Below are 14,532 nucleotides of genomic sequence, written 5' to 3' on the forward strand. Positions count from 1 at the left end.
ATACACACATTGACCGTTAACAAAACTGGATTTTGTTCAGTTCTTCATAGAAGAGTAAAGATGCATTTCATTTAGGCTTCGTTTGTTTGGATGTAAAATGTTTTCTGGTAAAATGTTTTACCTATGTTCTGGTGTTTGGTTGTGTAAAAAATGAGGAAAATATTTTTCCTCAATTTGATGAAAATGACTTACCCTTAAATCTTCCTTAAGTTATTTTTCAAAATGAACCTGTTGTCTTCTACTGCAATTCTCACTGCTCAATTTCCCCGATCGTCAGTCTTGACCCATGTTCAATTCCAATAATCTCATATATCTCCACCGTTTAAGCCCCCCATCTCTCTCTACACTATTTTGTTGATTTCTGAAAATATTTTCAAATGCCAACAAAACACTGGAAAATAAAATTTTGAAGTTTGTTTTCAAAAAAAATATTTTACATTATAAAACATTTTACATCGAAACAAAAGGTGCCTTAGTTTTCATTTTCTTTGTGACAAATCCAAGTTCCGTAAATAACAGAGTAATTTACATGGAAAAGAAATAGTCATTTCCCTTGGCATTTTGTGGTGATTGGAAAACTATTTTGGACAAAGCATGTAAAAGAAAAGGCACAGATTTTTGAAGTTAATATCAATCATCGAAAAAAATGCATGCTGCGACGACGTTGACAGCAAAGAAAGCACTGAGCTTTGATTTTAAAACCAAGTGCAAGAAGGAATTTACAAGAAAAAAACAGATAAAATACATCTAGCAAGACGGAGGAAATCGGCTCATGGGATACCAACGGGGAGTGGGATGGGCTGCAAAACTAACTCAGCTGCTGAGTTTTGTGGGGTGGGGTTAAATGGAAGGCGCAGGTTGTGCCTGTTGAGGGAGCAAGTTCACGACAGGATCATCCACAATGGAGATGACTAAGGTTCAGCTGGTGGTGTTGATATGGCGTTCATGGTTTTCCAGATGACAATATCAATGCAAACTTGGCATTAGTGGTCGGCACAGTAAAAATTATGCATAATGGAGGTGGACATTCTGTCAACCATTGTTAGTGTCGCACAAAAAAGAGGACTAAAAATGTGATCAAGGACAAGTTGATTGTGCTCAATTTCTGTCTTTCTAGGTTTATTTATCCGTTCAAAGTGCGGTGTCTAATGGCAGCTCCTGTAACAAAATTAGAGAAGCAGAGAAAAAGAAAGTGTCATTCAAATAGTTTGCAGCGAGAAGGCTCTGAAGTTATTTGCAGTAAAAAACTGAGATGCCTTGTACATTGAATCATGAATCTGTGATGCATTCGACTTAATACATCGAGTTTGGTAACAGAATAACGAGGGATATATATACAACAATGACCAACGGATCATTGACACCTATCAAACTACTCTATTCAAAATTCATTTGAAGCATTAGTGAAGTACCTCAATACTTGTAGCAGCTCAAGAATCAAATGAAGCTCGAAAGTTTTGACAAAAACATTCGAAAGGCTAATCTGCTTAGCTGATGTCAGACGGTGACTTGTATGTGCGGGTGATCCGGATCTAAAGCAAAACAAAACAACATATGGTGACAACAAATGAGATGATGTATTCTTTTGTGGTGTCTACTTAGCTTAGCTATACCATTTTCCCACATGCTTGAATACAGATCTGAGGTAGACAATGAAGATACAAATATTAATCACTACATAATCTTATATTATGCACTTAACAACACGGTGACAACAATGAAAATCTAGGTGCTTCATCATATGAAGTAACAGATCTTCACGTTTACAACATGATATCGGTTACCCAGTTCACATTTACTCCGCATTCATTGTTGCAAGTGATAAAAATGTATCAGGATACAAGTAAGATCATGCTATAGTATTCTAACACCAAATAGTTAATAACATAGGTTCAAAATAGTGAATCAGGGACAACAGGCACAGCCGTAACCTCTCCATCGAGTGGTGACTTCAGAAATTATGGTAGATGGAGTCGTCAAAAAGGTTCACTATCACTCATTCCAAAAGAAAATTAGTAAACTAATTAGCAGCTAATAATCTATTTTTGGTATGTGTACCGTAACAGTATTACGTACTTTTTCATTTATGTTACATAATATTTTGATGTTGTATAATTATGTACTTAATTTATGGTTCAATTTGTGACGTATTGTTTTGGTTCATTTATAAAAATTGAATTTATGGCGCATTATTATGGTCAGTTACAAATAAGTCTGTACAATACACACCAACATTTTATGAATGATGATTTTGAATAATTATGAAAATATTTGATGATAATTATGATTAATTTTGATTAAATTATGCAAATTTTGATCAAAGTTACACCACAGGTTTCCAAAAAGATTTATTCACCACGCTCTTATTAGTTCTTGCACAAGGGCTTATTTTGGTAAGTGAGTTCCAGACTTCCAGTGCAATGGACAACAAGGTTCATGCAGTGAAGAAATCTGTTCTCAGGCAGGTTTAGGAAGGAAAACAAATCAATTACTCCCTCATTGGCCCCGGTCATGTACTTTTTTAATGGGGTGACTGGTGGTGTCACCACTGTCTCCATCCCTTTAGCTAATGTCATTACCCTTCCCCTTCGGCTTCTTAGCCTCTGCTAGATGAAAGGCCATGATTGGTGAGGGGTTAAAAAGCGCCACCCCTCATAGTACTCGAAATCTTGATTGTTAATACCATGGACTCACTACAGTCCATTAAGGACTACAAGTACCTTCCTCCCTCCATCATAGTCCAGCTCTTTGTAGTTAATACCGTAGACTCACAACTGTTAACTAAGGACCACAGGTGCATCTTTCATCTTCTCCCTCTTTCCCCTCCCGTGCCCCAACCAAAAATATCCTCTCTCTCACTCCCCCTCCCCCTCCCCCTCCTCCTCTCTCTTAATTGCTTTATATAGTCATCTGAATCAACTACAAGAACCAGGAGACACCAGTTATCTTGCCAGGACTGAAGACACTGAACATCAACTACTACGCCCAAATGTACGATCCAAGACAGGTATATCTACGTCTAGGTCTTCTTAGAGAAGGATTTTTCTAACTCTACTTTGTACAAATACTCGTCCACCTATTGTCTCTATCTTACAAAATTACAACAACAACAAAAAAAAAAAACCCTTGACTTAGTTTCACAGACTTCTTAAAAAAAACCTCCCACGGCTTTTTCTTACTGCACATGATAAAGACAAAAAACTTGTGTGACTTTACAAAATGGAGTCATCGAGATTTCCTGTCTTCTTGTTTTCCTTTTTTCTCTTTCATTGATAAGGGCAGCAGGATATATTATTACCTGTGCAAATGCATAAATGGCTCGCAGAATTCTAGCATAATCAGTTCCAAGCATTTGAATGACAACATCTGCAAGAAATATTCCCCAAAGCCTGCACCAGGTGCCAATCAAACAAAAATCAGAGATGACCTAATGCTATGAGATGCTGCAAGCCTCAAAAGACAATTTCTCTTCATTGTGACTGAAGCGACCATTGAGCAAAACCAGTTAAGTGAAAAAGCAGAGTTAAAACTCACAGTTGGTGTCACCCAACTATGAGCAGCCACTAAACCATAAGCAGGCCAAAAACGTGCAACTATCTCCCTTGTTTTCCGCGGTGGGCCTTCATTCTCTAGTTGGCGGTGCAACAAAAGCTGAGTAGCAGACTTGCTAACTGGGGTATGCGAGTGAATGACAATTGTGTGCTATGCTCTTATGGTAAGGAGTCTCATGAACATTTATCTTCCCAGTGCCCCTTCTCTGCTATCTGGTTTGCCGTTTGGGCTAGGATCCCAAATTCTGGGATTTCATGTAGACTGATGGATGTTCTGGATTGGTTTAGTTTGAATGTCAAAGGCAAGGGTTTTTGGAATCTGCTCATGCGATGTGCAATTGCAGCTACAGTGTACTGCATATGGAGGGAGAGAAATCTCAGGGTATTTCAGTATAAAGCTACTGCTGTGGATCAGGTGAATATGCAAATGGTTAATTCTGTACGGGAGTTTTTGAGCTCTTGAAGAGAGGGTGAAACCATCCCCATTAATTAAGTCATTAGATGCCAATTGGAACTGGGCTGATTACATTTACATTTACTCTTAGTACAATAGTTTTGGCTCTGTTTTTGTTTGTGTCTGCTTTTGAAACTGGGCTGATTAAATTCAGAGCATTGGCTTTTGAAAGGTTTTGGCTTCGAGGCTGTATATTTGCATTTGTTCTCCATTTCCATTTTGCATCTCGTCTTGTACAAGTGTTTGCACCTCCACGCGCAAGACCGGTTGCATGTGAGGGATGGTGTGGATAGCATATTAATAACTATTGTCGGGCCATTTCCTAACAACTTAAGATTTGGGGCAAAATAATGAAAAACAAAAAGATGATATGCCTTAGTATCTTCAAGAAACGGATAAAATGTCACAACAAAGTTGGAGTGCAGAAGAGCCAATACATTGGGCCAAGAAACGACATCATGCTCCTAAGCCCCAGGTATCGTGCTGCAGCACCAGCAACACCCTGTACACAAAGCAATGGTCTTATCAAATCCTGGTATAGAAGCTGCAAACACTCAGACATCCAGGATACAGAAGCCTACTGCGTTACATAAGCATGGTAATATGCATATTGTTTAGGATTGTATCTCCTCAATCGAACCAAACCCAAAAGGTGTACAACAACAAAACAAGTTCGTAATACGCGACATTATGCAAAATACAGAAAGTTCATTATTTTCACTTGTTTAACCATGACATTATAATTTTATGTATCTCTTTGCTCTTTTCTTTTTATGGTGCTTTATGGGAGCTCTTTCCAAACAAAAGAAAAGCCAAGAATGCTAACATATACAATTAGTATGCCTAGAATATGAATACTTGTACTTTAAAATTTTAAAGTGTATCAACAGTCCACTACTATGAGTGACCCTTTGCGGTTCATAAGCCGCACTTAAGAGAAAAAGGAAACAAAATAAATTAACCTAAAAGATATAATTACCTGCTTTGCCGTGAGCAACGCCACTCTGGACTTGAGGGTAACAGCTGCAAATTGTCCACCCTTGATACCAAAGACACAAGAAACATGTTAGATTTCACAGACAAGTGGCCTTTCAAATGCTTTGCACTATGTTTTGTGGTGCAATTGTAATGAGTAAATAGCAGGGAAAGTAGAGGATTTTGTTATTGGCCTAACGGCACTCTGCTTTTATCCTTGTACTTTTGGTTAGAGAGACCTTCCCTTTGTCCCTTTATGATTTTGTCGGTTTTATCCCTTTCCCCAATTTATTGGGACTTAAAGGCTCAGTGTGGTTTGGTATATCCGTGCAGATATCCCAGGGGATTTCTATTTTAGCTTCCTCATAAACATCGTGTGTTCAGTAATCCCCTCTCTAGTGGTTTTTCTGTGATATACTACTCTTATGAGAGGAAAAACTAAGTCTCCAACCTTGTGAGGGGAGAGAGAGAGAGAGAGAGAGAGAGAGAGAGAGAGAGAGAGAGAGAGAGAGAGAGAGAGAGAGAGAGAGAGAGGCTTCACCTTCTCAAGGATTAGGAAAAACGTCATCAAACAAATCACAAATTCTGAAACTCAACTTTCTGTGCAAGAAACCAATTAATTTAAACTTGGAACTCTCTACAGCCAAAATTCTGGAGTGTTGGATATCAGAGCCTGATTGTAGGGAGCATTAAACTGTCTACCAATATATATGTCCAGATATACATACAAACTTTTAGGTACATTACTTGCTTTGCAATCTGGCTAGGACTGGCTAACATATAATTAAGATCGGATGTAGTTTTGCTTTATCCTTCCGTACCAATACCACAATTTACCACTTCGACTAAATTTGGTGTATGTTCTAGAGAAGGTGTTTTATCCATTCAATTTTAACCATCGAAGCAGATGTCTGTGTTACCACATATAAAAGAGTTTAAACCAGCAACAAGCCATTTATTTCTAATTTTTAACTGATATAGGACTTTTCTTTGTTCAAACTTTTAGCAAATAAGAGATATTTCGTTCTCGAGGGGAAAATAGCAAAGAGAAAACCTAACAAAAATATAGGCAAATGCATAAAGAACAATCGCCATCAACCTCATTTTCTTTTGGCTACCTTAACTACCAAAAATACCTTCGCACATGTGTACCAATTTTAGGACAATCGACATCTTAAAACTTAATGGGTTTCCAGGATAGTTGATGAAAAAAACAGAACTAATTATTGATCATGGACATAACATTGTTGATCAGCTTATCACCACAATATTGGTCAAGGTGTGATTTTAGTCCATCGATGCAGTAAACAACTATAGTGCTATCTAGTTATCCATTAGTTCTATGTAGCCACTTGGCATAGGTATTGACAAATCTTTTCTTTTCCTTTTCTTTCCCTCCTAGGGTATGCCTCTTGTAGGCTGTATATTCAGTTGGTCTCTTTTTCTATTTCAAGCTGATTTACCCAAAAAAAAAACTATAGTGCTATCGCGTACCTTTCTGATTACATCATTCCTGATTTGATAATTGGCAGCTTCCACGAACACCCTCCCCATTAATTTCCTCACTAACTACCACAATGAGAAACTTGCATACAATTACAAACAAGAAACCAAACCAAGCCAAATCAAGTAAATCATTTGCTTACCAAGTTGTATAATTTCCCCAATGTAAGTATACCACCACCCTATAATCAAGAGTCAGTGTTAAACCTATGGAGTCTATAAGTGAAGAAATGATGTTGTAGTGAAAACATTACGTGCCTTTAAGATAACTGCACGAAGCTCAGCAGCTCCAACTCTTAAAGCAGAAGCAGCCTGCACCTTCCAATGACTGAGTCCAACTTCAAGACTACCATGACTGTTAGCAAGCTTAGAGCTTTCCCACGAGCTAGGGAGGGTTCCTGATTCATCACTACATAAGGCATTTATATTTCTAGTCATCAGAGTATCTTGGAAAGTACCACAGAAGGGGGAAAAAAGAATGACAACAGGAATTACTGTAAGAATCTCTAGTTACCTCGAAGGCAAATGCACATGAAAGCAGCTCATATGTGTATCAAAGAAAGGAAAAAGACAATGAGAGAGGATCACCCAACAACTAATAGGATGCTTGTAATTCTAAAACATACCAAGGGGACACAAATGGAGAAACTACGGATATCAACATGCATGCAACGGGCCACACACATCCAGCAAGAAGCAATTTGGTACCACCTGGAAAAAAACAATCCCATGGTACCAGTGTTTCCCCAATTCATATCAGCTGCTGCACAAAATTCAATGCACACTAACCTCTAGCCTAGGTTAGGTATGTTGAATCACCAAAAGACCTGTTGCTGCTCTAGTTTTGCAATCTGAAGATCTCAAGCCCCCATCAAAATATAACCCCAAACCTATGTCTTCCTTACATAAAGATGGAATCTTTTCTATTCTGAACATATTCGTTCCTGATCTTTATGAAATAAATAAAGCAAGTCCATCTGCTAGAGCTTGAAGGATTCCCAAAGGGACAAGGTATTCAAGGAAAATATGTTGTTCCGTGGATATTTCTCTTTTTAACCAAACAATTACTAGGACACCTACGGTGGTTTCTATTACTCTGCCTGTCCAGGGCTCAGCCCTGGGATTGGACAGCAAACTTAAAAATCCACCTATAGACGCTTTCCGCCCAGTCATTCCGGATAACGCTTGCATCCTTTGTCTTACTGCAGCTCCTAGCACAAAGTTAGCTGATGATTATTCTCCAAATATCACCATTGCTTCTTCTCCAAGAAAAAAAAGTTCACAACCTCTCTTTTCCAAACAGATAACAAGAAATAGAACAATATTCGAAGTATCCTTCTTCACCCCGAGGAAAGATATACTTTGGAGTTTAAAGTTGAAATCTTCTCATCCACCCAAAGTGAAAACAAATAAATAAGGGTTAATTTTAGAAATAGTCCCTCTAGTTTGCATGCAATCTCAATTTCGTCTCTCTAGTATTAATTGTGTTATTTTTAACCCTATAGTTTATATTTTGTCTCAATTTGGTCCCTCTCACTAACAGTGTTATTAGAACTAACAGAACTCTGGGGCAAAATTGACATTTCACTCGTAGAGGGACGAAATTGAGACAAAATGCAAACTAGATGGACTGTTTTAAAAGTTTTACATTTTATTTTTGATTTTCCAAAGACAAACTCATACCTAATATCTTTCTCACCTTAATTATTTTTCTTTGATTGAATAATCAAAATATATTTGGGGAAATAAAAAATATTATTTTAGAATATAATACAGATAATATTATGAAATTTGAAAAGAATCCCTTAGTTAAATAACTTTGCATTGGCATGGGTTTTTTCTTTCAATGGATTTATCTTGATTTTACAATCCCATTATGTTCTTTTTTACGCTATTAGAAAAAAGAAAATATTTCGTAACAAAATGTTTCATCACAACGTTTTCCTTATTCACCAACAAAAAAAAAATCTTTATTTTCGCTATTAGAAAGAAAGAAAAATGTTTCATATAGAGATTAACATAGTGTTTCATAACAACTTTTTTTTGTGTAATCGCATAAAAAAGAACATATATAACGGGATTGTAAAAATTAAGATAAATCCATTAGAAAAAAAATTGATGCAAAGATATTTAACTAAGGGATGCTTATCGAATTTCATAATATTATTCAATCAGAGAAAGATTTTAGGTGTGAGTTTGTCTTTGCAAAATAAAAAATGTAAATTTTCTAAAATAGTCCATTTTATTTGTATTTTGTCTCAATTTCGTCCTTCTAAGAGCGAAATGTCAATTTTACCCACGAATTCTGTTAGTTTTAATAACGTTGTCAGTGAGAGGGACCAAATTGAGACAAGATGTAAACTATTGGGTTAAAAATGACACAATTAATACTACAGGGATGAAATTGAGATTGCACGGAAACTAGAGGACTATTTCTAAAATTAACCCTTTTAATAACGCTGTCAGTGAGAGGGACCAAATTGAGACAAGATATAAACTATAGAGTTAAAAATGACACAATTAATACTATAGGGATGAAATTGAAATTGCATGGAAACTAGAGGGACTATTTCTAAAATTAACCCAATAAATAAAGGCTCATCTACTACTTTGGTCCTTATAGATTTGTCCACGTTTCGATTTCGTCCTCAAAGAAAAGTTGTTTCAATTGCATCCTTGATTTGTCAATTTCATCCCAATTTTAGCCTTGCCGTCAACTCCTTGACAGTTTTTAAGAACATGGAAGACAGAAATGATGTGGAGCCTGTGTCGCACTTGCCTGGAGCCAACATGGATAGCCACCCTCATTTTTCCCCCATCCTCTCGTTCACGACACTGCAATTGATTTCCCAATCTACTTTTTTTTTGTCCTTAAAAAATTGGGTTAGTTTCAATTTCGTCCTCATATTTCTAATAGTACCAATTTGATCCTCGTTAAAGAATGTTAAATCAATATTATCCTTGACTTCAACGATTCAATGGATACAGCCTATAGGTGATGTGTTCAACGGATTTAGGTGATGTGTTTAACAGAATGTGAGGTCAATATTATCCTTGATGTCAACTAATTAACGGATTTAGGTGATGCGGTTAACAGAACGTGACGTCAATATTATCCTTGACGTCAACTAATTAATGGATTTAGGTGATTGTTTAACAGAATCTGATGTGGCTATAACTTGTGACTGTCTGGCGCTAGCTTATACATTAGGGACCCATGGCAGTTAAAATCTCCCTAAATACATTACCACCCAAACCATGACCTAGACCAAGAGTCCAAGACCGAGAACACTACCACTCCCTCTTCCACTGCCCCACCCCACCACTCAAAAGGAAATACAAAACACTTGAAATGCTGATCTGAGCATGAAAGTTGAGTCAGTTGACGATTGGTGCTTGTTTTTTGTCTCCAGGTTTTTTGAATCTTAGTGAATTGGTTTAAGCTTTAGTTTTCACATTGTCGGGTTATGTCATAATCGTGTTTGTGTCAAAAAAAAAAATAGCTGACACAAAACCGCTAACTTTATGTAGTGCTCGTGTAGTGTTAACTTCTCGTGCCAAGAGTTCCCACCCCTAAATAAGAGCAACAAATAGAACCGTAAATAGTGGAATAAAACATAACCCAGCATGCATCTATCTCAACCAAATAAACAAACAGCAACACAACACAACACTCCTCTCCTTATTGCACATATCACCACTTTCTCAGCATCTCTGGTTTAGTAAATGACTTTGGATCCAATCTGTGTGCTGCCATGCTGTGTAATCAGGCAGCAGAATCTAACAATCAGTTTCTTTCTCCCTTATCTGAGCTGGTTTAAGCGAATGTGTTGGATAAGTTCATGGTAGAACAAGGCCCGCCCATTGGAAGTATGAGTTGAACTGGTTGTGCATAATATGAACGAAAAGCTTCAATGCTTTTGCTTTCAAATTGGCTCCAAGTGCTTCAGTTTATTGTATCTGGGTTGAGAATGCTTGAATGTTCGAATGTTTTGCGCTAAAGGCTTTGATTCTGTGTCGTCTTCAATGCTATATAGAAATAGAATACATAGAGAAAGACTTGTGAGACAAGATCATTTCTTAGTGTGAACTGGATACTTCTCCGACTAACTGGTCTTTGTAGCATTCCAACTAGATTTCTCTAGTGCAATGCTTAAGTTAGAGTTAGTTTGTGAAGTTTGGGTTGGTTTTCTGGTAGTCTTCAGGGTATGGTTCCGTTCTCTTTTTCAGGAGTCTGGGGCTCATTTTCAAATTTCAGGGGTGTCCCCAGTTCTTTTTGTAGCCTTGGTGCTTTTTATTTTCTTGAATGAAAGTCAATTTACAAATAAAAAATAAAAAAACAAGCAGCTATTACAATTCCCATTCAGATTACACACTCCAAACAAATATGTCGAAAGACAAAAACATGTTTAAAGCTCCTAAACTTTCGTATATTGACATCTTCCTTAGCCATCAGAAACCCCAAGCCCCGAACAAGTCAACAAAAAACTATTGTGTCAGTCACCCGACAAACTCACCAATACAGTACATTTGTGGTGGTTTAGTGCCAACCTATTGCTTTCTTCCATAATAGGCCAATGAAACCATTGGGTCCCCACAAAATACCCAAATCCTTAGCTATTAGCATTCAATTAAACAAATCAAACCAGTTACAGCTGTTGTCCAAGCTTCAATTCTTAATACCCACATGCAACTGCTGAAACCAGACTAATTTAACCTTGCACTTTCTAAAACACCAAATATATTCTACCTGCTGCAACTCTTAACTCTAGAATATCTTCTACACTGATACTCAGTACAAATTCAATCATAGGCGGACTTGGGCCAAGTTTCTTTTAAGTTCTCTCCACATGTACATCACATGAACATCAAATCTTACCACAGACAAAGTCATCACCAAATAATTCATTTACTGGTCAAACCACTCAAGAAGCAACAACACCACCCTATCCATCCATCTCAAAAATAGCAGGCAAACTCAATTGTCACTCTCCCGTACCTCATCAAGGTCGTAAAGTTAATAATCATCAAGGTAGACGTAATTTTTGTATAGTTTGACGGATATAATTACCTTGAATATTCCTGCAACAGATGAAGAAAAATCTCTGCCTCTAGGTCTTCAGTTGACAACTTTCTTGAACACAGTATGTTCAATTTCGCCCTCACTCCGAGTAACACATTTCTATATGATGGTCTCCAACCCCTACAAAGAGTGCCAGATTAACATAAGAAATATCAAAATTGGAAATTTAGAAGCAATCAGAGCAAGGCATTCTTATTTTTACTTGACATTGAAACAGTATTTAATAGCTTTGTAATCAACTTCAACAACCTTATCGTGGACCGAGCATCTGCTGCAAGGAAAAAGAATCGAGATTCAAGAGTAGCAATAAAAGCATCCCTCTCATCAAGGTCTTCTTCAATCATGAAGTAATCAACATCCGCTTGTGTTTTTATTGACTTCAACAGTGGACTGAAGTAACTGAAAATGACAACAGAATCCAGATACTATAAGCATTTGATATAGAACAACGGTGAAAGATATAAATTTGAAGGACTCTTAAAGCAAAAAAGAAAAACGAATAATCACCTGGGACCAAATAGAATCTGTTCAAGCTCGTACAATTCAGAGTCTGTGGCAAGTTCCAGCACAGACCGAAGGTCTGGATCAAATGAACCTGTAAACGGAATTGGTAACGGCTGTTTGTTTGCTTTCAAAATTACAAGGAAAACCCTGTTTCAATTTCTCAAACTTGAAATATTCAACAGACACCACATGGGCACTGATGCTGCTTTTTGGCTTGATTGAGCATCTCCTGCCCTTAGCCTTTGTTTGACTCAAACTCAGAATTGGAGCAAACCCACTCCACTCCTTGTCTCACCAACTTGAGTTTTACTCAAATTTTTGCTCAAATCAAGGGAGACCCAAATTTCACAAGGCTATTTTCTCCCTCTCAAATTTACGATCAGGCCATTTATGAAGCTTTTACTCAAATATGTGGCTAGATTTGGCTTTGCCCATTGGAGTGTTTTTTTACTCAAAGGGCTGAAGATGCTCGTAGAGCCCAATAACTCAGTATCTGTTGTTTTAAGTCTCCTAGCGTTAAAAGAGGAAAATGGTAAACGAAACTCGAAATTGGGTCGTCTTCCCCTTGTCTCCTTCATTTGTCAACTAGTGCAAGGCAAAGGAACCAAAATCAAAAGGTAACAAGTTGAATGATTCTAAACTCTCCAAGTAAGAAAGAAACGAAACACACGCACACCCACATAGAAACAGAGACAGGGGCAGGGACAGATTTTACCTTGGGCTTGTATAGAAGCGTTAGCGTGAGAACAAGGCACAAGCCGTTTGCAATTAGGACGGCGAGGCCGAGGAGACCTGAAAATCTGCACACAAACAAATATTCCAATAGGAAAGGGTAAAACATGAATCCCAAAAGTTTGAGAAATCAGGTAGGTAATTACCGGGGGGTGGGAGACGAGTTTGGCGGCCCGGGAAAGCAAGGAGAGAGAGGAGGAGGAGGAGGGTGGATGATGAATTTGGAATTGGAGTGGTAGTTGGATCAGTGACGGAGACTGTAACAAGGGGGCTGCAGCAGCAGCCATTTCGTTCTTCGCAGTTCTTTTGCGGAGAGGGAGAGAGAGGCTCACTCGGCGGGTGGACTGTCGAATGCCGGATTGCTAACCGATTCCCGTTTGTTAGTTCTCCGGCGGAGTATTATTTTGTTTCTGCGAGGATATTATTATCGGGACAGTTCAGATAAACCCAAAAAAACACCTAAAAAACACTTTAAATCTCAATCTCATAGTTTTCGATCAAATTTTTATGATTTGAACCGTTCAATATGTGCGGAATGTGATTTTAAGTGTGTGCCCTGAGATTAGCAAAAACAAAGACCGGAAAATGCTTGATTTGAGCAGTTTTTATTTGAACCGTTCATTAAAAAACTGTTCAAAACTGTTCGGATCAAGCCTTTCCCGGTCTTTTTTTTTCTGATTTCTCAAGAATTCCCTTAAAATCACATTCTGATCATATTGAGCGACTCGGATCATCAAAATTTGATCGAAAACTATGAGGTATTTTTTAAAATATTTTTTTGGGTGTCTCCGGAACCGCACTGTATTATTATAAGTAGTTTTCAACTTCTTTTTCACTCAGCTCAGGTACAGTTCTCCCTTCAAGTCTGCTGTCCAGTTTCGGCCATTTGTGGGCCTTGTATCCCAGTCAACTGTCCAGTTTTAACAATTTGTGAGTTTTTATCGAGCACATAATAATGATTAAAACCGTTTATTTTTTAGAGCTCGTTGAAAATGCTAGCTGCATCAAAAATTACGTCGATTCGATACTATTTGATATGACTTCGAAATGCATTAATCTTGTAATAAAAAAATGTGCAATACTGAATTGCAACCCATTTAGCCCATTTATCGGAAGCTTAACGCTTTTAAAACTCCTATCAAACAATATCGGATCATCCTGATTTTTTACGTGACCAATATTCTTGAGGAGCTCCAAAAAATGAATGGTTGCAATCATTATTGTGGGCAATGTTCTAAATGGCGCTTGGCGCTAGTAGGGCGGAGACCCACCTCCAAGCGCCAAGCCGCCTAGGCGCCGCCAAGCAATTCGGCGTTTTTTTTTTTTTTTTAACAAACCATTATCCAATCAAACTATATTCTATGTATCCATAATACAAGTTCAAAGTTTTACATAACCATAATGCAAAGTTTAATGTACAAACCCAAATGAAATTAAGTAGTAGCAACTAGTAAATAAGTTGAATAAGACAATAAGTAGAAATAAACGAGATCGGAGATTCCTAATGCCAAGTTAAAAGTTTATCTCCTTTCTTTAACTCTTCTTCTCCATACCCTTCCAAAACTTGATCTACATTAGTTTAATACTATACATTTTAGGCCGCCAAAGGCCTCCAAAAACGTCGATGATGCCGCCAAGCCCCGCCAAGACCACCAAGACCGCCTAAGCGGCCGCCAAACACCGCCAAACCTCCTTGGGCGCCAAATCGCCGAGACCGCCATGGCCACCAA

At 37.8% G+C, this 14,532-nt stretch overlaps 1 protein-coding gene across 7 annotated transcripts; it reads right to left on the minus strand.

Moving 5' to 3' along the window:
- Positions 1-759: 759 nt before the first annotated feature.
- Positions 760-13,224, minus strand: LOC131336700 (uncharacterized). Of its 7 annotated transcripts, none has more exons than XR_009202916.1 (13): positions 12,949-13,224; positions 12,786-12,870; positions 12,074-12,161; positions 11,816-11,965; positions 11,555-11,686; positions 6,742-6,892; positions 6,627-6,665; positions 6,475-6,549; positions 4,985-5,044; positions 4,443-4,507; positions 3,299-3,389; positions 1,413-1,532; positions 760-922 (listed from the first exon to the last, which is right to left on the minus strand). XR_009202916.1 is itself a non-coding variant. In XM_058372631.1 (12 exons), the coding sequence occupies exons 1-12, from the start codon at positions 13,087-13,089 to the stop codon at positions 1,488-1,490; spliced, it is 1,122 nt and encodes a 373-aa protein (XP_058228614.1). In that variant the 5' UTR covers positions 13,090-13,223; the 3' UTR covers positions 1,231-1,487. The 7 variants fall into 7 exon arrangements, 5 of the variants coding, with proteins under 5 accessions (XP_058228614.1, XP_058228616.1, XP_058228617.1 ...); XR_009202915.1 differs by lacking the exon at positions 760-922 and adding an exon at positions 1,012-1,158; XM_058372631.1 differs by lacking the exon at positions 760-922 and having other exon boundaries at positions 1,231-1,532; positions 12,949-13,223.
- Between the last annotated feature and the right edge of the window lie 1,308 nt (positions 13,225-14,532).

This window comes from Rhododendron vialii, chromosome 8a (assembly GCF_030253575.1).
Source record: "Rhododendron vialii isolate Sample 1 chromosome 8a, ASM3025357v1".
Lineage (NCBI taxonomy): Eukaryota > Viridiplantae > Streptophyta > Magnoliopsida > Ericales > Ericaceae > Rhododendron > Rhododendron vialii.